The 22,522-nt window shown below is 38.8% G+C and overlaps 1 protein-coding gene across 1 annotated transcript in view; it reads right to left on the bottom strand.

The window, feature by feature from the left end:
• Positions 1–22,522, bottom strand: part of DCDC2 (doublecortin domain containing 2) — a 62,779-nt gene that overhangs the window by 15,981 nt on the left and 24,276 nt on the right. The window contains exons 3-7 of the mRNA XM_053468126.1: positions 18,906–18,982; positions 18,692–18,823; positions 17,954–18,100; positions 16,203–16,257; positions 13,327–13,504 (exon numbers count right to left, since the gene is read on the bottom strand). Of these exons, the coding sequence (XP_053324101.1) occupies positions 13,327–13,504; positions 16,203–16,257; positions 17,954–18,100; positions 18,692–18,823; positions 18,906–18,982 (589 nt within the window). The remainder of the gene's footprint in view (positions 1–13,326; positions 13,505–16,202; positions 16,258–17,953; positions 18,101–18,691; positions 18,824–18,905; positions 18,983–22,522) is intronic.

Below are 22,522 nucleotides of genomic sequence, written 5' to 3' on the forward strand. Positions count from 1 at the left end.
CAGAGGAGGGCTGGCAACATTCACACTGGGGAGCAAATGCTGGGGAGCAAAGTGGCCCAATAATAAAGTAGCCCAAAAGCCATCTGGCACAGAGCACGCGCCATGTAAGATAATGTATGCAAAACTTTAAAAAAGGTACATAGAAGGGTCCAGTCATCATTGAAATGTCAGCTAAATCCATTCTTACTCTAGATATCCTTGTAGCTACCATAGAATTGTTATACAATACTGAAAGATAGCTTTGGGTAGCTGCCCAAAACCTTTAGATTAGCCAAGCCCTTCACTGATATACAAAGTCATCCAGAACATGAACAAACTAAGAATGCAGTCATGGCAAATAATATCAAGAAATTATTTTTTAACATCTCCTGTCATGGAATTTTAATTTCACATTTTTGGTACGCTACATTACTGTATCTACTGTACAAGAACAAATTGTGGAAACGGAGCTTTTACAGATGATTCGATATTTTCTTTCTAAAACATTAAATTAAAACATAATAACTAACACTACTGTATTTTGGTAATATTACCATTAAGGACTGTTAACTAAAGTTAAATTAAATAAGAAAATTTGGTGATAGGTATTTTTGTTCAAAATTAAATGTCATATCCATTTTACACAGATACAGTGATATATTTTGCTCCTTTAAAGATCTAATATATGGAGCGCAAAATATAGATATGGATCAAGGCAAATCATTTATAATGTGTAATCGATAATTCTGGCATGTAGTGAGTTTAATGTCTGCTGCTATAATATCTATATATATATATTAATTGCTCCAAGATATTTGTTTTGTGAGCCACTACCTGATTAGGGGAAAAGTATAATTCTACATAGGAGGGATACATTGTATATATTCTTAACACATGAAAAATGAAGTTGGCATTACAAAGTTGAGAGGGAGATAATAATTCACTGAGGACCTTTATTATTACTTTTTCAGATTGAAGTCATGCCACTGCTGGGAAGCAAATAGGAAGATGCCTCCAGGAACTGTGGAACGTGATTAGTCTCTGCCACAATTGGCTAACTGGAGTTCTCACTATTTCGATTCCACCAAGGATGAAATTTCTTGTTGAAGAGGAATCATGCAACAACTATGTGTCTTCGGGGAGTGCTTGGCACATATTGAATAGACCAAGCTGATTTTTCAAGGCAGATCCAAACGGTGACAAATTGATTCAGTCAAAGTGTTTTCTAAGGTTTGTGCGTAAGCCAAACACACCAACCTGAGCCAAATATACAATCAATGTAATTACAGACACTTTTCTTTCTATAAAAATATTACTTGCAAAAGAGTGGTTATTAAACATCCTCCTCGTGCAAAATGTACTAGTTAAATGTTCACACAATAAATCGAAATTACTGTAACAATTAGTATTATTATTATTATTATTATAATTTAGAGGGTTTTTTTTAATTTAGAGGTAATCTCTTGAATAAGGCATATTAAGTTAAATGTCATGGCTGGACCATGACTTCTTTAAAGGAGGAAGGGTAGAGCCTGGGATCTACAAAGGCAAAGTTTGCTTTGAGTAGCCATTAGATAGATTTTGGGTGGTGGTGGTTTAGGACAAGAATAGACTTGGAGATAAGCAGGAGATGTAGAATGTAGAATGAGCAGAATTGGACCCCTACCCAGAGACTGACACTCTCTCCAACAGGACTAGGAATGATTAAGTCACAACATTGTTTGAGGATGTCACACTGTGACCATATAGGCATCATACTGAAACCCCATTGCTTATTTATAGGGCCTGATGCTTACCCTAGGCCTGATGTGCGGTGTCCTCCAGTTGCTCCTTGGAAAATACCTCAATAAGGGTATCTTCTTTCATTACACTCATTAAAAATCATTTATTCAACAATGTTTGCTTTTAAAAACATGTATATGCATATTCTTTTAGTGTTGGTTTATCAAGTACAGCAATTGATGACATTATCCAAAATATATAGCTAGTAGAAAAACAATGCAACTAATAAAGTCAAGAGTGGCTTAGTCTAAAGTATTCTGGCATCTCAAAGGTTATCTTCTATTACTGGGATAATAAAGAAAGATATAAAATGCTATACTTGATATATATCGATTTGGAAATGGTATTTTGATTATTGTAATATTCAAATTATTTTACTCTTTGCTAGAAAATGTCATCACAATACTCGGCCCTACTCTACATTCATATCCAGATAATGAGTTCTTATTGTCAATGAGCCCAATTTCACTTAGGCTTAAAGCAGCCATCATTTTACTGATGTTTTTGCCGAACATCGCCATTTGGATTATACTCTGCAAATAAAGATACATGTGTGCTATTATATTGATGAGGCAATGCGTACTAATGCACAGAAGAGCCGTGTCAGAACTTATCTCATGCAGATATAGTAATCTTTTTTAATTAAGTCCTTTCCAGAAAGTCTCTGCTGATTCTCACCATATGTTGGAAAGCATAATCTCAGACTGCAGAAGAAAAATATAAATGTCTTATATTGAGTGCCTTTCTTTCTAGCGTATAAATATTTTAGCTGAATGTGTCATTTTTTGTGGACACGGATCATGCTCCGAAGAAAGCTGGGAAATAGATTCCTCAGACTTTGCTAAGAGACAGAACTGCATATTATGGGCTTTAGCACAATCATTTTCCTGCTTGTCCTCCTTTAGAAATAAAAAATGTTGCAAAATATATGCATAATTAGCTTTTTAGTGTGTGCATTGCTGCCTGTCATCATGATTTTCGACACGAGCAGTTATAATAATCAGATCTTTATGAATACATCAGGAGACTAAAATTGCAGGAGACAACCATGCAACTCAGATTTTACTCTAGGCAATATTTATAATATTAATATATATATATATATATATATATATATATATATATATATATATATATATATATAATGATTACATGTTGTGTTATGTAATTTTAAAGCGTCAACGTGTATCAATTATTTCTCTATATGGGACTTGGTATTAAATTATTGCCACTGCAAATACAGTTGAGAAGGCTATATGTTGTTTTATGTTTTTAAGATGATTTGGTCATCCTCTTGATAACGGTTTTTATATGGACTAGTTTTAATGTGCCGTACATTTCGTGTAAACCTTTACATGAGCAATTATACCCAGTCGCTAACTAAAAATAAAACGGGAACGTTTCATATAAATAAAAACTTAATTTCACAATATTCTACAACAGAAGTGGGCTCAGTTTTGTCCCACTGGTACGTATCCTCATAAAATGTGAGGAAAGTAAATCATAAACATCTGGAATTGTCAGTTGGGCAACCAATAAGTCAAACATACTAGACTTCCCTCTTTAAACATGTCTTGTCTTCCTGTCTTGTATCTGGATAATATTAGAAATGTAGGCTTTGCAATAAAGTACAACAAAAGTGCACGAAAAACAAAAAGGACACCGCTAAATACCCAAAACTAACAGAGCACGCATTTGCCGCTCGTATGACATATGAAGGTGATAAGCAACAGTGATTAATTAGAGTAATTAGTGGAAAGGCTAAAAAAAGTAGCATTATCATGATGTGGTTCAATGTTCCCAGGCCCAAGGTTCACTAAACAGCATTAGCCATTTTAAAGGAAGGCAGCAAAAAGTGCTATCTTTTATACATCCATGGATAATTTTAAAAACCTATCAACATTTTCATATATTTACAGAACCGAGTACGTCTGAAACTACATGCAAAAACGTTTAAAGTACATTGATTTCCTGAGAAAGAGAGGAAGAGGCTAGTGTAGACTACAGCAGGAAGACAATTATCAACGAAAATTGTTTCCACAGCCTAATTAATGATGCATTAAACTTTTTACTCATTAAGAAGGTAATAGAGTGTTAGCAAGCACCTAGTGTATGATATTAGGTGTAGGATTTAAGAAATATGTTCAGACTAATCAAACTGTAAAATATTTGGCTGTGTATGCCACTGGGCTCTGTGCCTAATTCATTGGAATTGAAATAAATCATTCAATCATAACCAAAAATGAAGACATGAAAGTAAAATAATGCACAGTTTTCGGGTTTTACAATGAAAAGTACATTTCGGTCTTGTCACAATTAAGCAATTAATACATAGCATATTTTCATATGCATGCTTTTGTCTTTTTTTGTCATTTAAGTACATAATTTCCTATACAGATCATCCTTCAACAACTCATCAAATGTTGTCAATACATACTCTCCAGGTGAAGTCGGTTTGAGTATTGGGTGCTTCCTGCTTCAAATCTCCAGGATCAATAACACAGCAGGCAAATCAATGATCAACACTCTATTTTAAATGCACCGCTAAGACACTTGTACACAGTTTGCAGGACCTACACTACTGATGTTCTTGGATTGGAGAACTATCTGAAGAGAGGAGTGACTAACATGCACCTTCTTTGTTACAACAAAGGTTACACGGTTCCTAGACTATCTTTACTCATGGTATACTCATGGGATGAATGCATGTTTTCCACAGGATTTTGTAGTCTATCTGTGGGAATTTGTGCACATTCAGCGAAAAGAGCATTTGTGAGGTTTAGCCGCTGATGTTGGGCGAAAAATCCTGGCTTGCAATCAGCGTTTCTATTCATCGCAAAGGTTCTCATTGGCACAGTCATGCTGGAACCTGTGTTGTGTTTACAATTGTTTGATATCCATGAGAGCAGAGTATTTTTGTGTATTGTTTGAAGAATCAAAAGGTGTGATTGTCGAGCGCGAAAGTCGAAGAGCGTCCCATAAGCAGCTTTTGTGCAGAAGAATGCAAAATGTCTGTCAGTATCTATTGATAACATGCTGCATTCATCTTGACATCAATTTTCACACAATTTCATGTGCCTTTAGAGCTCACCCCCCACAAAACATCAGTGAACCACCATCATGCTTCACAGTGGGTATGGTATTCTTTTTGCTATAGGCCTTGTTGACCCCTCTCCAAACATAGCGTTCATGGTTGTGACCATAAAGCTCTATTTTGGTGTGCCAGAAGCTGTGAGGCGTGTCAAGGTGTTGTCAGGCATATTGTAACCAGGTTTGTTTGTGGCATTGGTGCAGTAAAGGCTTCTTTCTAGCAACTCGACTATACAACTTATTTTTGTTTAAGTATCCTCCTATTGTGCTCCTTGAAACAACCACGCCGTCTTTTTCCAGAGCAGCCTGTATTTCTCCTGAGGATAACTGTGGGGGGTTTCTTTGTACCCCGAACAATTCTTCTGGCAGTTGTTGCTGAAATCGTTCTTGGTCTACCTGACCTTGGCTTGGCATCAAGCGGTCCCCAAATTGTTCACTTCTAAATAAGTGAACAGCACTGACTGACATTTTCAAGGCTTTGGATATCTTTTTATAAATGAAATTAACCTTTAATTTCCAATTTAACCTGTGCGTGTCACCCTGTGTGTCTGTAAAAAGGCCAAACATTTAAGGGTATGTAAACTTTTGATCAGGGCCATTTGGGTGATATCTGTTATCACAATGATTTAAAAGGGAGCCAAACAACTATGTCATAATCAGTAGCCTTAAATAAAAGACTGTTTTTTGCATGATCAGTCATTTTCAAAATCAATGGCAACATTTCACAATTTTTGCCAGGTTATGCAAACATTTGAGCACAACTGTATGCATATATGTACTGTATGTATATTTACATGTGTGTGCGTATGTACAGTAGCAAGAAAAAGTAGGCGAACCCTTTGAAACTGCCAGCATTTATGTATAAATTTGTCTTAATGATATGATCTTAATCTTAGTTACACTAATGAACAAACACAATCTGTTTTAACTAATAACACACAAATTATTGTACTGTTCTTGTCCATATTACAAAATGTATACATGGTACAGAGAGTATTAGCTATCAGCAGCATCAGAGTAGACACCTGGGCCTCCTAAAATAAAAGTTTCATTGGGCCAACTTGAAAGTTGAGAAGTACTTCGTATTAAATGGCTAAATTGGTAGTATCTGAAGCTTTCTGACGTGTGCCAATAATAAGCAAGTTATTTGCCTTTAAAAAAATCTCTATATACAGGCCTCCAACAAAAAGTCAAGGCATAAAAAAGACAAATGGAAGAAATCAATGTAAGGAAATGTGTAGGAAAGAGAGGGAGATGATAAACTAAAGACCGCTCCTCTCTAGGGGATATTGCATTTTAAACGGAAGTTAAATAGGTACGGAAGTGAAAATGTAGATAAGGACCAGTGGGAGCTCCTTCATCTTACATCATTCAGCCTCGCACATCCGCTGGCACGCTGACAAGGAAATGTTGGACATCTGACAGCTATATTGCACACTATATCCTCCTATTCTCATGACTCTGGAAGGTGCAGAGATCAGGATATTAAAGCCAATAGCTGCAAGTTCTCCCCCAGGAGTTAAGAGACATAACGCCAAAGCGGGCTAGGAAAGCCTGCAACACTTCAAACTTCCAATCTGAGCAAGTAAGAGATAAATGGAAAGCATCCCACGAAGAAAAAGATATGCAAATACCGCATTCACTGTAAAAATGGCCAATTAACTCTTTCTTTACCTACACACTGCTTCTGGGACTTGAATGTTTGAAAATACTTTTCGCTACATTATGCTTAGTTCATGATAGGAAAACCTGTGGCTATCAACGCTACTTCCTCTTCTATGTCATGATCTCTTTGCGCAGCTTAAACGGGGCATTTATTCAATCATTGCCTGAAGATTAAACCAAAATCCTAGAAACTCCATAAAGAGAAAAAAGCAGCATAGACATTTATGTGAACATTACACCTCAAATAATTACAGGAACAAGACCGCTAACTGGTATAGAGAGCAGGTTGGGAAAACTTGTTTGCCACAGACAACATGTACACATGGCATGGCAACGAGGCAATTTGGAAATATTACATTTAAAATCACTGAATCTCATTAATGCTACCTATTAAAGCATTTCTTAAAATATGATCACACTGCTTACAGTCATTTTCTTCTCTTTCCCATCATATCTCTAGAAACTGCACCAATGCATGAAAATCAAGCGTCAAGCCTGGCGCTCAAATAGACGTAAAAATTGTGATTCACATCCGACTTTATCAATCACCACCATATCACACATTGCATCTTGGGTACCAAGTGAAAATAGGATGTTTTTCCCTGAATAACTGGCTGTTGCTTTCTTTGTTCATTAAGCCGTTCGCTGTTAAACAAACATTGGTGTTTTGCTGCCATCATCAGGTAGATGCTGATACTTTATAAAAGCCAACAGTCCTATCAACGTGAAGCATTTCACATTAAACACAGTTTAATTGCAGGTTCTATTTGCCCGTGCCTGACATTTATGTGTTTACAAAAAAAAATACATGCAATTATGATACTAAACTTTCATAGAACACACATAGCTTAAACAATATATAATGGGTGATAGAATTAACTATAAGCTGTTTCCATTGTGTAAAATATAGCGCAATAATCGCTTGACTAAGCATGAGAGAACAGTCCAATGAGCCAATATGTACAGTATATATATATATTTGATACAAAATGTATCTAATCCAACCTTTTTGTGACCAAGATGTAACCAACTTGCCATTCACATTGACAATGGCGCTGGTATGCTAAGACCAGATGGTGTTTGGTGGTTATAACGCTTGAAACCATAAAGGCTGTGAAGATCCTGGGGGATGTTTTAGATCCTTTGTGGTTATGGCGAGTTGGTTATATCTTTATATTATTGATGGTTCTGCCCAATTCACAAAGGAGTGGATTAGATACATTTGTATCAAACATATATACATAGTGGCTCCTGGGATTGTTAGTCAAGTCATTATTGTGGTATTTCATATTGCCGTATTTGCTCGATTATAAGACGACCCTGATTATAAGACGACCCCCCAAATCTTAATATTAATTTAGGAAAAAAAGAAAAAGCCTGAATATAAGACAACCCTATAGGAAAAAAGTTTTACCAGTAAATGTTAATTCATTTAAACACTTTTTTTAATAAAAGGTATGCTTGAGAAAAATATTTTGGTTTTATTTCCTTCTATTTTCCAACCTGCCCCCCAGTTATGCACATCTGCCCCAGAAGTGCCTTATACCCCCTATATGCCACTGTGCCCCATGATATGCCTTTTAACCCTCTAAATGCCACAGTGCCCCATGATATGCCTTTTAACCCTATAAGCCACTGTGCCCCATGATATGCCTTTTAACCCTATATGCCACTCTGGCACTTAGAGGGTTAAAAGGCATATTATGGGGAAGAGTGGCATATAGGGAGGTTTAAGGCATTTCAGGAGGCAGAGTGGCATTAAAGGGGTTAAAAGACATTTCACAGAGCACTCTGCCTCCAGAAATGCCTTACACCCCCCATTTAACACTCCCCCTCCCTCCTCCAAACTTACCGGTGCTTCTGAGTTGGGGGGGCGCATAACACAGGAGGGTCCAGGTCCCCTGCATCTGAGCCCCAGGTGCTTAGTCCGGGCAGCATGTAGAGCTCCATGCGAATCGCGTAGAGCTCTACACGCTGCCCGGACTAAGCACCGGGGACTCAGAAGCACCGGTAAGTTGGAGGGGGCATAACACAGGAGGATGCAGGTCCCCTGCATCCTCCTGTGTTATGCCCCCCCCTCCAGTTTACCGGTGCTTCTGAGTCCCCAGTGCTTAGTCCGGGCAGCGTGTAGAGCTCTACGCGATTGTATCATGTAGAGCTCTACGCGATTGTATCATGTAGAGCTCTACGCGATTGTATCATGTAGAGCTCTACGCGATTATATCGTGTAGAGCTCTACACGCAGCCCGGACTAAGCACCGGGGACTCAGATGCACCGGTAAGTTGGGTCGGGGGTTAACACAGGAGGATCCAGGTCCCCTGCATCTGGGTCCCCAGTGCTTAGTCCGGGAAGCGTGTAGAGCTCTACGCGATTGTATCGCGTAGAGCTCTACACGCAGCCCGGACTAAGCACCGGGGACTCAGAAGCACCGGTAAGTGGGGGGGAGGGGTTAACACAGGAGGATCCAGGTCCTCTGCATCGCTGCGGGGGATCTGGATCTTAGTCTCATAATCAGACCTATTTGAGGTCTGATTATAAGACGACCCTGATTATAAGACGAGGGGTATTTTTCAGAGCATTTGCTCTGGAAAAAACCTCGTCTTATAATCGAGCAAATACGGTAGTTCTTCCACCCCAAGTACAGCCGTTATTTTACATGCTACATTTTTGGGACTATACAGTAAGTTATATTATTTGCATTGTGTACAATGCCAGATTTTCAAGTAGACAACAAGGGTACATATTAGTATAGCCCTCACAACAAACATTCTATAATAAATATTACAATAATAAAATACTACTTATAATATATACCTGGATATCCCATTCCATGACACTCTGTACACCAAAAGTTGCGTGTCAGCCAAAACAAAGTCTCAATTGATGAATATGGACACCCCTTGAGTTCAGTGCATGTGATCATTTCTACTGAACACAACTAAATAATTCTTTGGGACTCTTTATACACATACAGCATGACTCGCATGGTAACTACATTTCCCTTTTAACACATATTAGTTCAAACTTAGCAATCATCTTGGAAAGGCAAAGTTTGGACAACGTACACTATTCGTCATAACACAGCTTGCTAGTATTACCACTGGAAGGTGTCTAACAAAAATCATAAGAACATACTTTCTCATTATATTCAATATACAATACAGATGTAATAGTGTGACGAGTTATAAAACAAGAGTTCCAAATACTGTGCGGCAATTAGTATGACATAGGACCCTGTTCTCCAACAAGACACGTGATTTCATGCATGTCCTCTGCATTTTGATGTTGGGCACAGCAAAGGCTAGAACATCCTTCTACTCTTATTCTAGGTAAACAATGCAAGACTGCTATTTGTTGTAGTTGATGTGTGTTTTGTAAAAAAAATAATATGGCTATGTTTTATGCTAACAGTCAAAGAAAAGCTTTGGCAATTAGACAAATAGTCCTCTTGTGAGCACATGTGCTCCTTGAAATGTAATTTCTCATAACCACCCTATCTACCAGGTACCTATAAGAACAGTTAATTACTTCCTTAATTAAACAATTTATCATCTGGATATGCTTCATAAAAACAGATTCATTGCAATAGCATATGTGGAATTTAGTGAAGTTTAATTAAAAGCGTTAAATGGGGTCACTGATACTTTATATAATGAATGTATGACCTGCCAAAGAATGAAGGAGACAGTTGTCAATGGAAGCTCCAACACAGCAAGTTAAGCGAATGCCCAGTTATAGTGAGAACAAATGTACAGCCTGTTCCAAGTGTTTTAAGAGCAAATATTCTCAAACATAATGCCACTTGGGCCAGTGGTCCTCAGGAACCCTCAGAAGTTTTGTTTATGAGTAGCCCTGATAGGCCTACTGTGCTATCTAATGGCCACATTGAGCATTTATTGATTTTGAAAACTGCACTTTTTGAGGAGTTTTTCACATAAATTACTGATTCCATGCTGAGTCATCAAACACCCTATATTGTAGTAGGAAAAAACATATCTATGTGTCTCTGTAAATATGTTGCTGGGTATACCAAACATACGGTACAACTTTTATGGTGTGATTCTCAACATCAAAGATCTGACTTTGCTAATGTGATTCATGGCCCTTTACACTATTTTTAGGCGCGGGTATATTCTACAACCCTGTGTATTTTGTACAGAAGTATGTGATATAAAAAAGGAAACTTCAACTCTACACTTTTTGGTGAGGCCCTTCTCCTCATCATGATAAATGTATAAAGTCCTCATTGATGCTAATGTAAGAATCTTATAAGTTGATATTATTAATTATTAATTAAAATATTGCCGACTTGTGGTAAAACTGTCTTGGACCAGCATTATGACACAAATGCCTGATGAGCTGATTTGCTTTAAATGCAAGGTAAATCTCTAGTCTAGTCCAGTCCAGATATGTATAGTCTAAGTTAGAGTTACCTATGACACTGAATTCAGATTTCAGTTTTGTAAGCATTATGATAAGGAACATTTAATATTATGCCAACATTCAGAATTTTAATTTAGGGTGATGATAAACTCACTCTGACCATTGCAATAAATCCTATACAAGCTTTCAAAATTATTTGGATTATTAAAAAAATCCTGCTAACAATACAAATAGTAATTTTCAAAATAATGTTTTGCTTTCTATATTTTACTGTAAAAAGGGAAAGTTTGGTGATTATCTTTACATGTAAATTATTAATCTTTTCTCAGATATTATTGATTATGATCACTCCTTTGTGAAATCAAGGTGGAATCTAAGAGTTGCAGCCCAACATTATTATCTATTTCTAAGATTCATGATCCTAGAATCTACAATAAACAAATTTCCTCTGCATCCATGCATCAGCCTGGTAATTTTTAAATTGTATGAATAAGATTAAAATAAATAATGGAAGGATCTTTAGAGTTGTTCATCAAAGATCTGAAGGCTACTACACAATCCCTTTAACGAAAGTCCACAGCAGGAATATAACCTAAATGTGTTTAGCTATTCTATTTTACTATTGTAGGGAACACGACAAGTATTTTTACCAAAAGCATGTTGGAATTGTTTATGTACATGATATATGCAATTCAGACGCCAGCATGAGGCAGTCTCATATAATAGAAATAGACAAGGTATACATGATAGAGACCAGACAAACAAAACAGAATGATGCTAATTATCTCTGCTGTTCTCCTGTGTTCAGTAGCGCAATGTTTCCAGGGACCAGTAGGTGGTGGTATTACACAGAGCCAATTATTAAAGCACACAAAAATATTTAACATATAATGTTGCCTATTGATTCAATTTCCGATTTAGTGAGGTCAGGTATAATAACCCTGACATTATTATAGTATGCATTTTTTCTTAGTTTATTAATTCTGGTCTGTCTCCCCCAATCTAAGTGGTGTCTGCCACTTTTGGGGCAGTTCTAAAGCTACTGCAACAGATCCATGAATCTTTTAACCTTAAGAAGCTTGTCCTATAGCTGGTGTCCATGCATTCTAAATTTGCTTTACGTATCTTTGCAAGTCTGGAATGCGACATTTATATAAAGGTGAATAGCAGTGAGTGAGAGAGAGCAAGGTAGTACAACAATTAAGAGATTAGAAGGGACAGTAAGGCCAAGAGAGTGGTCAGTTACTACTGATGTACCAGCTACAAGGCATCAAAAACTACTACATGAAACTGAACACACAGTATATATATGATTGTGGTCAAATTGAGGGATGGCTTCAAAGCAGTAATAATGCATAATATAATTAGGAATTGTGTGCTTACCTTACAAGCAGAATAAAAGTATATATGCAGCCAAGTGAAGAAATATTTTGGGATGGCTGAGCTTGTTCCACTATATCCATGTACAGCAGAAACTTTTCAATCTACTATTTTAATATAACAATTTTGATTTTGTACATTTTAAAGTACTTTTTAAACCTGCATATATTAACAATGTTAATTGTTAATTCTAATTCGAATCATATAACAAATAATAGTCTGGATTTTTGGCGAGGAGAGAAGCTACTAAAACAGGGCTTACTCTTCACCTGCTTCATTAACTTTTCCCCGCTGGTTGAGCCCCTGTGTGCGGACTTTGAAAAGCCACGATACCCAAGAACAAAAACAAATAACCAAAGACTTGCCAGGGGGGGTTAGGGAAGGAGGAGAACAATCAAACTTTAAGAGCAAAGCTGGATACATGGAGAATACTAATACGGAGCGAGAGAACTAAATACGCTGAGGGTAGTATCAGAATAGGTGCCCTTAGTGACAGGATGTTTAAACGTGTGTCAAACGTAACATATCAGCTGGTAACGGCTTAATAGTCAATAATTACAATAGACAGTGACCAATGTTATGTGTAACAGAAAGACAACACACAAAGTAATAGAGGGAGTTTTTTGAGTTGGAGGTTTATTGCTTTAAGCAGAAAAGGTTAATTTTGATGGTAAAGAGCAGTTTTTATCAAAAACGTTCACTTTACAAGTTTCTGCTGTAACAATATAGAATTTGTTTACCTCACCACTTCTGATTTACCTTTTGACTTTCCAACAAAACAGAAATCTATTAATTCAGACCTGTGCCTCTGCAGCTCTTTTTTGCCATGGTCCAATCTCGGTTAGTTTTTAGGGCTAAAGTATGGCACAATCCTTATCATTATCTTCCATAAAGTCCCACCAAGATAAAGTAATTTATGATAGACGTGCTGCATTGGGTTATAACTCCAAGAATGTTTAAGTGGTCTTCAGCTCTCACAACAGGTAAAGGAAATTGACCACGTTAACTTCTACATAGTCGATGGGCTTTTGTAGCTTTTCACTTACCATTATCTGGGTAATTTTCGTTAACGAGCTGTCCGTTATTCAGTCTCACTTGAACAGGTTTGGTCAGTATTTGTGGCTCATGTTTTTTCTTTTCTTTTGCTTTTGGGGGTTGGGGAGATATGATATTATCTACAGTGTCAGTGGAACCTCCAGTGGATTTGGTCTGACGCTCATGTCTCTGTAAAACAAAAAAAAATGCCACAACTTCTCAACATGCTCATGTAAATATTTCGGCAAAATAGATATATCATGAATGATATGCTTGGCATAAGTATTTTAAATGAACAACCATGTCGATGTTTGATACCACTATAATAAATACCCCTTAATAGCCTCTGACTAATGTGAGTGAATAAACCTGATTTATTCCTGCTATGTCTTTACCAAAATCAAGATCATATTAAGTAAGCTTAGTTTTCTGAGTTTCAGTGCCTCAGTCTTCGATCAATGGAAAAAATGGCATATGTACCTCTTTAAAGAGGTCCTATTAGGCTAAAGGCGTTTTTACAGGCATCTATAGTGTTTGTACAACAAGTCTTGTTCCTGTAAAAGAATTACATTTCACCAATCAAGAAAATTGTTAAGAAAGTCCTCTATATGATGACAATAAGTTTCAGTGTTAAACACTTGTTTACATATCACACGGGTTCTTAAACACCCATGATCCCCAAAGCTTAGCCCATCTGTCCATAGAGATTACTTTATTTAGAGCCTATGGGATTGTTTCTTCAACAGAGGTGCAAGTTTCCCTGGCAGCAGAACAGGCCACATACATTGCATCACATTGCTTGACTTAACAACCACTTAAATATTCCACCTTTACCTGGAGGATAAAGCAATGCCCCCGGGCTACTGTAGTTCCTCCAGTAACAGCATAAATAAATACATTCCACAAGATTACCAGAACTCGGAGACTATCAGATCTTGCGATCATATAGGTCTACGTGTACTGGCACTATCCATAGTGCAATCATGGTACAGTGAATATGTTACACCACGAACTGCCACTTCATGCTATAATTGAGATGAAAAGCCATGCTATAAAACAATACAAAAAAAAAACACACATGCACAATTGCCTCATTATATTGAAATACTATCCCTGCAATCCTACTCTATATTTGTTTTATTTAAGGTAGTACAGGTTGTATGCAGAGGGCATATTACGGTAATTGCCTTCCAATGACCCCTAAAAGGGGAGAAAAAAATTATGTTCAGGCAACAATATTGGGTTGCCATGTACAGCCATGCGGTACGTCAAATTCATACAAGTGATTCATCTTATTTTGTAAGAATATTACTTAGTACATAAAATAGAGGACAAATCAGATTGCCTCCAATGAGTAGTTCCATCCTTAAAACAAAGTCACAGGCTATGCAAAATGTAAAATGTTGTTTTGGTTCCTGAACCTTAATACAGATCAGTTATTTATTTTATATTGCCCGTCCAAGCAGGATAGCTGGACAGTCGTGTTTTATCAGCAATAACAGGATCAAAAAGTCATTTGACAGCAAGAGAAAATGTACATTACAAATACTGACTGAGAGTATATTGGTTAAAAAATGACGCCTCATGCGTTTCTAGCAGCCATGTATTTACTTAGGGAACATCTCCACCTGCCCCCTCCTCTGTCAGCGTCTGCACCACATAAAAAGGCCTGCCCTGCCTTTAAAACACAGAGTCGGGGTATGACATCACATCCCGGCAATCTGTGCCTTAAAGGTGGAATCTGTACTAGCTTGGCCCAGCCTCCATAGTGCAAATGGGCCAGTTGGGGAGATCAAAGACTTCACTTGTAACCGACTCATTGAGCAGCAGGGAACTTGGTCGCAATCTTCTTCTCTCATTGGCAGCTGGGGGCTGCCACACCCCTAGACTTGCCACCCTAGGCCTAGGTCTAGTGGGCCTAGGTAAGGATACGTCCCTTGTTTCTAGACACTTAAGATTAATAATAATAAAAATTCCCTATGACAGGTGTTGTATACCTAAATCCTGTGCTGTTGGAGTTGCAGTTAAACATTAGCTACATTCTCTCCTTGCTGACTCACACCCCTTACAAAGCACATTTGCAGAATAATAAGATCCCCTGCAGCTCCTTCCAATCATTTGTACCATGTCCTTTGCACTGCTCTGTCTTGTGCTTTAACTGATTTAAATTAACTTCTTAACTTCTGTACTTTTTTGGTCAATTACTGTGGCAGATTTCATTAAATAGCTTATAAGAGGATATTTTAGCAAGCAGTATAAAATATGAAGCCATCTGCAGGTCATGCATGGCATGGGGGTAGTCAAATGCCGCTCTCCTAGCCAGAGAAAGAGGATGCTACCCAGAAAACTAGGGATGCAAGACTTCACCCAGAGACTGTCACACAAACCCAGAGAGTTCCTTGGTATGGTCACGTCCATAGTTACCATCATCAGGGTCAGAAAAAGCAATCATGGTGGCATTTGTCCTTGTCTCTGTGCTCTCTGAGCAGAGCTTGAGTCAAAAATACGGCTCTTCAACTTACCCTGACATCAGTCAAGCAGGAGTTTCGCGTTAGTGCATATTTATTCCAACCACATATCCCCCCTGTTGCTGGTTTTAGTACTGAACCAAGTGATGCCCTGTCGAATGCTACAGAAATGGTGGCGTTCTAGACAGCAAATCTGGGGGACTATGTTTCAATACTTATTACCATAGAGACCAACAGATTGGTCAAATCAGAGTCGTTTTTTTAATACATAGATGTCATAGGTTCTGAAAAAAAAACACCATGTTGTGTTATGATAAAAAATAAAAAAAATCCATTATTACTGTTTCTTTAGGAATCTCAAGATTTCGTAGTATACGAGCATTAACATGTTTTCTCATGTAAAGTAGTCTTTTACTTACATTCTCTTTTGATTTTCGGAATCCATTTATCGGAGGCAATGAGGAGGCTTTAGAGCTAAATGGAATTAGAAAGCACATAAATATTATTTTATGCCATTATAGAATAGCTAACAAAAATCAAATATTAATGATAAAATGGTCATGTCAGGGAAAACATAATTTTCCATGTCATTTTCCAATTCATTTTAGGGACTTGTTGTTTGTAGACTGTAAAAAAATTGGTTTAAAACCATGTTAAATTATTTTTAAGAAATAATGAAATAATAATAATAATAATAATATTTAATGGTGGGGAGAATATCATTTTTCATAACATGTCAACAAGTGAATTATTAGTTCTACCATGGGCATAAGGGTAGATAAATTCCATAACTGTATGATACTTTAACTTTACACAGTGGTATAGAGAATATGGTATAGAGAATATGATATAAAAAACATGCTAGCAGCACATAATAGTGCACCTGCTAGTATAACACTGCTAAAGATGAAGCAGTAGGTTACAGTTGTGTAAGCTATTAGCACACAGACTATATAATAAAGGGTATCTTTTTCCACGAACGCTGACTCATAGAAATTCCCAACGTACTTAATACAAACACAAAACAAGCTTTACGCACTATTCTGCTAATAATGAATAAAGCTTGTTTTGTGTTTGCATTAAGTACGTTCTGCAACAACGCGTATATTCTTAGCAAAAGAGTACTGGAGTATGCAATAGTGACTTTAACCCATAGGGTTGTGCAACACTTTCCACTAAACTGTAAATCTTCTACTCACCCTGGAGTAGAAGCTGGAGCAAGATATATATATATACCGTATTGGCTCGAATATAGGCCGCACTTTTTTCCCCCACTTTAAGTTTTTAAAGTGGGGGTGCGGCCTATATTCGGGGTCTAGCGCCCGACGCCCGGGACATGCAGTCCCGGGCGCTGGGCAGGCAGCGGGGTTAAGATACAGATCCCCCGCAGCGGTGCAGGGGACCTGCATCCTTCTCCCCGATACGCTCAGACAGCCTCCCCTGCCAGCACTTCCCACGGGGGGGGCCGGCACGGGAGGTTGTCTAAGCGTTTTACCTCTGCCCACCCCCGACTTACCGGAGCAGACTCCCGGGTGTCTTGCGGGGCCGGCGGGAGACATTTACGCAATACGCAAATGCAACTTCCGGTAACGGTACCGGAAGTTGCATACGCGTATTGCGTAGATGTCCCTCGCCGGCCCTGAAGACACCCGGGAGTCTGCTCCGGTAAGTCGAGGAGGGGGGCAGAGGAGGACAGCGGCAGCGTATCGCGGGGAGGGAGGACAGCGGCAGCGTATCGCGGGGAGGGAGGACAGCGGCAGCGTATCGCGGGGAGGGAGGGCAGCGTATCGCGGGGAGGGAGGGCAGCGGATCTCGGGGAGGGAGGGCAGCGGATCTCGGGGAGGGAGGGCAGCGGCAGCGTATCGCGGGGAGGGAGGACAGCGGCAGCGTATCTCGGGGGGGAGGACAGTGGTAGCGTATCGCGGGGAGGGAGGACAGTGGTAGCATATCTCGGGGAGGGAGGACAGTGGCAGCATATCTCGGGGGGGAGGACAGTGGCAGCATGTTTTTTTTTGGTGCTTTTTTAAAGAAAAAAAACTTTTTCTTTAAAAAAGCACCAAACTTTTAGGGTGCGGCCTATATACGGGGGCGGCCTATATCCGAGCCAATACGGTATATAGATATATATATATATACTATGTTACATATCCATCATGATGCGCATGCTTACCCATGAGCTCTTCTCACTGAACTCTTGGAAAAAATCAGATCGTTGTAAGGCAACTTTTTGAACTTCTCCCTGCCAACTGCAACATAAAACTGTCCATTCTCAAGTTCTGAGCCATCTTGGATAGGAGTTCCTTCTAAAGTGTATAACCTATTGGAAAATAAAAAGGGATCTTCTCTCTATCATGTTTAAATTACACCAGAGGTTGAGTATGCATTGGCAGTTAGTCTCCACTAGTAAATGAACCAGCATTTTAGTTGTACTTTAATAAAGCATACAGACATTACTGTATTCCGTGCTACTTCACAACCCACAGCAGGTATTTTAGGGAATTCCAGCTGCTGTCATGTATGTCAGAGACACGGGAGGCAATGTTAAATTGGGAGCTTCTAGTCCAGGCCAAATGAGACCTAGAAAAAGCCTGTCATAGCAGAGGAGGATCGTGCATTGGTCAGTACTCCATACCATGACCACCGTGCTTTCCACACACATGTAATAAAAAGTAATTTAGGTACAAAGTGTGAAAAGTGGTCCTGTCTCCATAGCCACCAATGAAATGGTCCAATCAGCAAGATTATCCAACTGGTTGCTATGGTAATAAGACCACTTTTCAAATTGAGCAGCAGAATTACTTTTTGTGTAATATCCACATAGTTTATTTCAACTTTATAGTTTTGTGCATAGTATTATAGTGTCAATAATCAATGAATAATGTAAGTGGTTATATAGTGTCAGACAAACCTGTGCACAGCCCCATTTCGGAGCCTTACTTTCTCTGTAACCATTGCCAGAACAAGTTCCCACTGTTCTAGAATTCTTCGGGGTATCAGCAGACGCACAACGGGATTCATCGTGTCCCCATTAGCAATCAAGCTGTAAGGGTAAACCGATATCATTCATTATGAACAAGCCAAATAAAGAGATTGCACATTTTTTTCTTCTAAAGAATACTTACAAAATAGTACAAGGTTCTTGAACAATTTTTCGAAATCTTGCAGACACATTGATTCTGCTATGGGACACAGGCTTAACCTGCAAAACATAAGAATAACAAAGCACACCTTCACATTTTAATAGTAGGACCAAAACAGTGTTTCATTTCCCATACATTTAAGTTCATATGAAGAGAAGATTATCTCTTGATCTTTCTTCTAGTCATGATAAAGACATTATCCTTAGCTTTACAGGTGAAAGTTAATGAGCAAATATAAGTACTAAGGCACAACACTTAGTGTGACCTTGTTAGTGCTTATAGGGTTAGCGCTACAATATGGATTGTGTTTATAGAGATCTTATCACAGTGGCCACCAATGGAAAATTAAGACTAAAGGGAGCATTTTCTTGGTTCTTAGGTTGACGGCACTTTGTTCCCAAACCACTTTTAATTCCCGGTATCTATTTCTCTGATAGTTCACTCACAACCATCACCCATGTAGATGTTTTACCGTATTTGCTCGATTATAAGACGAGGTTTTTTTCAGAGCAAATGCTCTGAAAAATACCCCTCGTCTTCTAATCGGGGTCGTCTTCTAATCAGACCTCAAATAGAGGTCTGATTAGGAGACTAAGATCCAGATCCCCCGCACCGCTGCAGGGGACCTGGATCCTCCTGTCTCACCCGACCCCCCCCCCATCATACACACACTTACCGGTGCTTCCTGCTGTGTTGCCGGGGCAGCGGGTTGACGTCTACGCGATCCGCGTAGACAACGTCCGCTGCAGCCGGAAGGAGGTGTGGCTAGCAGCGGGGGTTGTCTGTGTCCGTCGCATAGACCTTCCCCGACTGTCAGAGATCAGAGTTCCCCGCACCGGTGCGGGGAACTCTGATCTCTGACAGCCGGGGAAAGTATACGCAACGGACGCATACAAACCCCCGCTGCTAGCCACACCTCCTTCCGGCTGCAGCAGAAGGCGACGTCAACCCACTGCCCCGGCTGGAAGCACCGGTAAGAGAGGGGGGAGAGCGGGGGAAGGGGGGTGAGAGAGGGGAAGGGGGGGAGAGGTGGGGGTTGAGAGAGTGTGTGTGTGTGTGTGTTTGTGTGTGTGTGTGTGTTAGTTAGTTAAACGGGGGTATAGGGTGTGTGTGTGTGTTAAATGGGGGCATAGGGCATTTCTGGAGTGGCGTTAAGGGGGCATTTAATAGAGCACTCTGCCTCCTGAAATGCCTTATACCTCCCTATATGCCACTCTGCCCCATAATATGCCTTTTAACCCCCTAAATGGCAGAGTGGCATATAGGGGTATAAGGCATTTCTGGAGGCAGAGTGCTCTATACAATGCCTTTTAACTCCCTTAATGCCACTCTGCCTCCTGAAATGCCTTATACCTCCCTATATGCCACTCTGCCCCATAATATGCATTTTAACCCCCTAAATGCCAGAATGGGATATAGGGGTATAAGGCATTTCTGGAGGCAGAGTGGCACATAGGGGGTCAAAAGGCATACCATGGGGCACAGTGGCATATAGAGGGTTAAAAGGCATATCATAGGCCACAGTGCCATATTGGAGTAGCAAGCCTGGGGGCAGATGTGCGTAACTGGGGGACAGGTTGGAAAATACAAGAAATAAAAACAAAAAAAATCTTTTTCTCAATCATAGCTTTTATTAAAAAAAATAGTTTACATGAATTAACATTTACTGGTAAAACTTTTTTCCTTTGGGGTCGTCTTATATTCAGGCTTTTTCTTTTTTTCCTAAGTTAATATTCAGATTTTGGGGGGTCGTCTTATAATCAGGGTCGTCTTATAATCAAGCAAATACGGTAATTCATGCTTATAAAGCTCACTGTTGTTGATGAGATCATTTCATTATGATCCAGCATTGGGGATAGCACACATGCAGGAAAGGGTTAAGTGTGATAATATGATTGGTAACAGGTGAGATAATGAGCGAGCATGGAAAAAAATAATGGTGGACTGTTGAATGGAGTAGCAAAAGAGATGTCTGGTAGTTAAGGGTAGGGAGCTGCTGGGGTTAAGTAAAAGGGTAAGATTTTCATATAAAATGGAGGAAATGCCAAATGCTGGCATGCTTCAGAACTGCATGCACAGTAAAACCAGAAGAGTGCCTTCCAGGAAGCAGATGGACATACTTTCCGTAGACCTCTCAATGAACAAGTCAGGTTGTAGTAAAAGTTACACACATCTGACTCCAAAACAAATCACTCCAAAGCAGATTGAGTAGGTAATTTCAACATTTTATCCAGATCCTCAGACTTAGACCACTTCTTCCTATTGTAAAGTCTTTGTAACCTTTGCACCTTGTTAGTTTTGACTTATGCCAGAACATCGGTTGGCTTTGTAATTTGAATAAATATGCGCAATGCCAACACTAAATAACATTTGTCAATCCCGCAGTATCAATGTTTAACAACCCTAGCTATGAGTGACTGCTTCTCATTATTCGGTATCAATATGTAGAATGATATGCATTTCTTATAGTCAAATATAAAGCTATCAATCAATGAATACAATGTGACTTATTCTGTAGAACTGAACTGTTCTATAACACAAATACCGTAGTATGAATATTTTACAAAATATTCTATAAACATGTATAATGCAGTTAGTAACTGTAAAACAGTGATTATGGAATAACTATTTCCAAACATCCAGTCAAAATTTGAATAATGTAACTATGATAACAATATAAAAACAACTTTCCGGTACAACAAAATAAATGAATATCTATGAGATGCTACAAACTTTAAAAGGAAGCCATTCTGGGTTCTATAACACTACGGTTCTATATGCTTCAACCCTTCCATACTGCTAACCATATGACCAGGTGCAAATAAATCTCACGAGCTGGCAATATCCTCAGTATTCTGACTTTTAACATACATTTATTCAGCCCTACTTAGGATAGGGAGGCCAAATTCCCTTTTAACAGGGACCGGGAAATTCATTTTGTTGAGATCCATCCATATCAAGCATACCTGGATGGATGCATTGTTTATGTGCAACCAAAAATAATGGAACCATCTGGTCATCTTAACCTAAGACATTTAAGACGTGTGTAAGACATTACACATGTTTGTCCTTACCATGAGTGCAATGCTATAACTAAATGTGCACAGGGGTACACTCGCACGCATAACACCAGTCATCAAAAGACCTACAAAGCCAATGCCTTTTTAGACAGATTAGAATTCATGTAATTCTACAAATTTCAGTAGCTACATGTTAAAATGCAAGTAAAAACACAGGTAGTGGCCCAAAATTGTGAAATCACATTGATGTGTTGATGAGTCTTCTTGCAGTAACTTCCTTCAGGGGGCATGAGATACGCACATGTTTATTACGCCACACAAGTAGGGAGCAGAGGTCCAGCTTTTTTGTATTATACATAAAATGATATACATAGGCACTTTCATGTTACAGACCCCATACTGTTCTATCATCTAAGGACGCTCTATAAATAAAGGTTGATGGTTTAACAAATTCTATGCCACTAACAAATAATTAGACATTTTCCACTACTATATTATTTCAGTAATGATATTTCCATGTATGTCAATACTTTTTATTCTATCTTAAGCGAACACAAAAGTTGATGCACCGCATTGCAA

The sequence above is a fragment of the Spea bombifrons genome, chromosome 5 (genome assembly GCF_027358695.1).
Source record: "Spea bombifrons isolate aSpeBom1 chromosome 5, aSpeBom1.2.pri, whole genome shotgun sequence".
NCBI lineage: Eukaryota > Metazoa > Chordata > Amphibia > Anura > Pelobatidae > Spea > Spea bombifrons.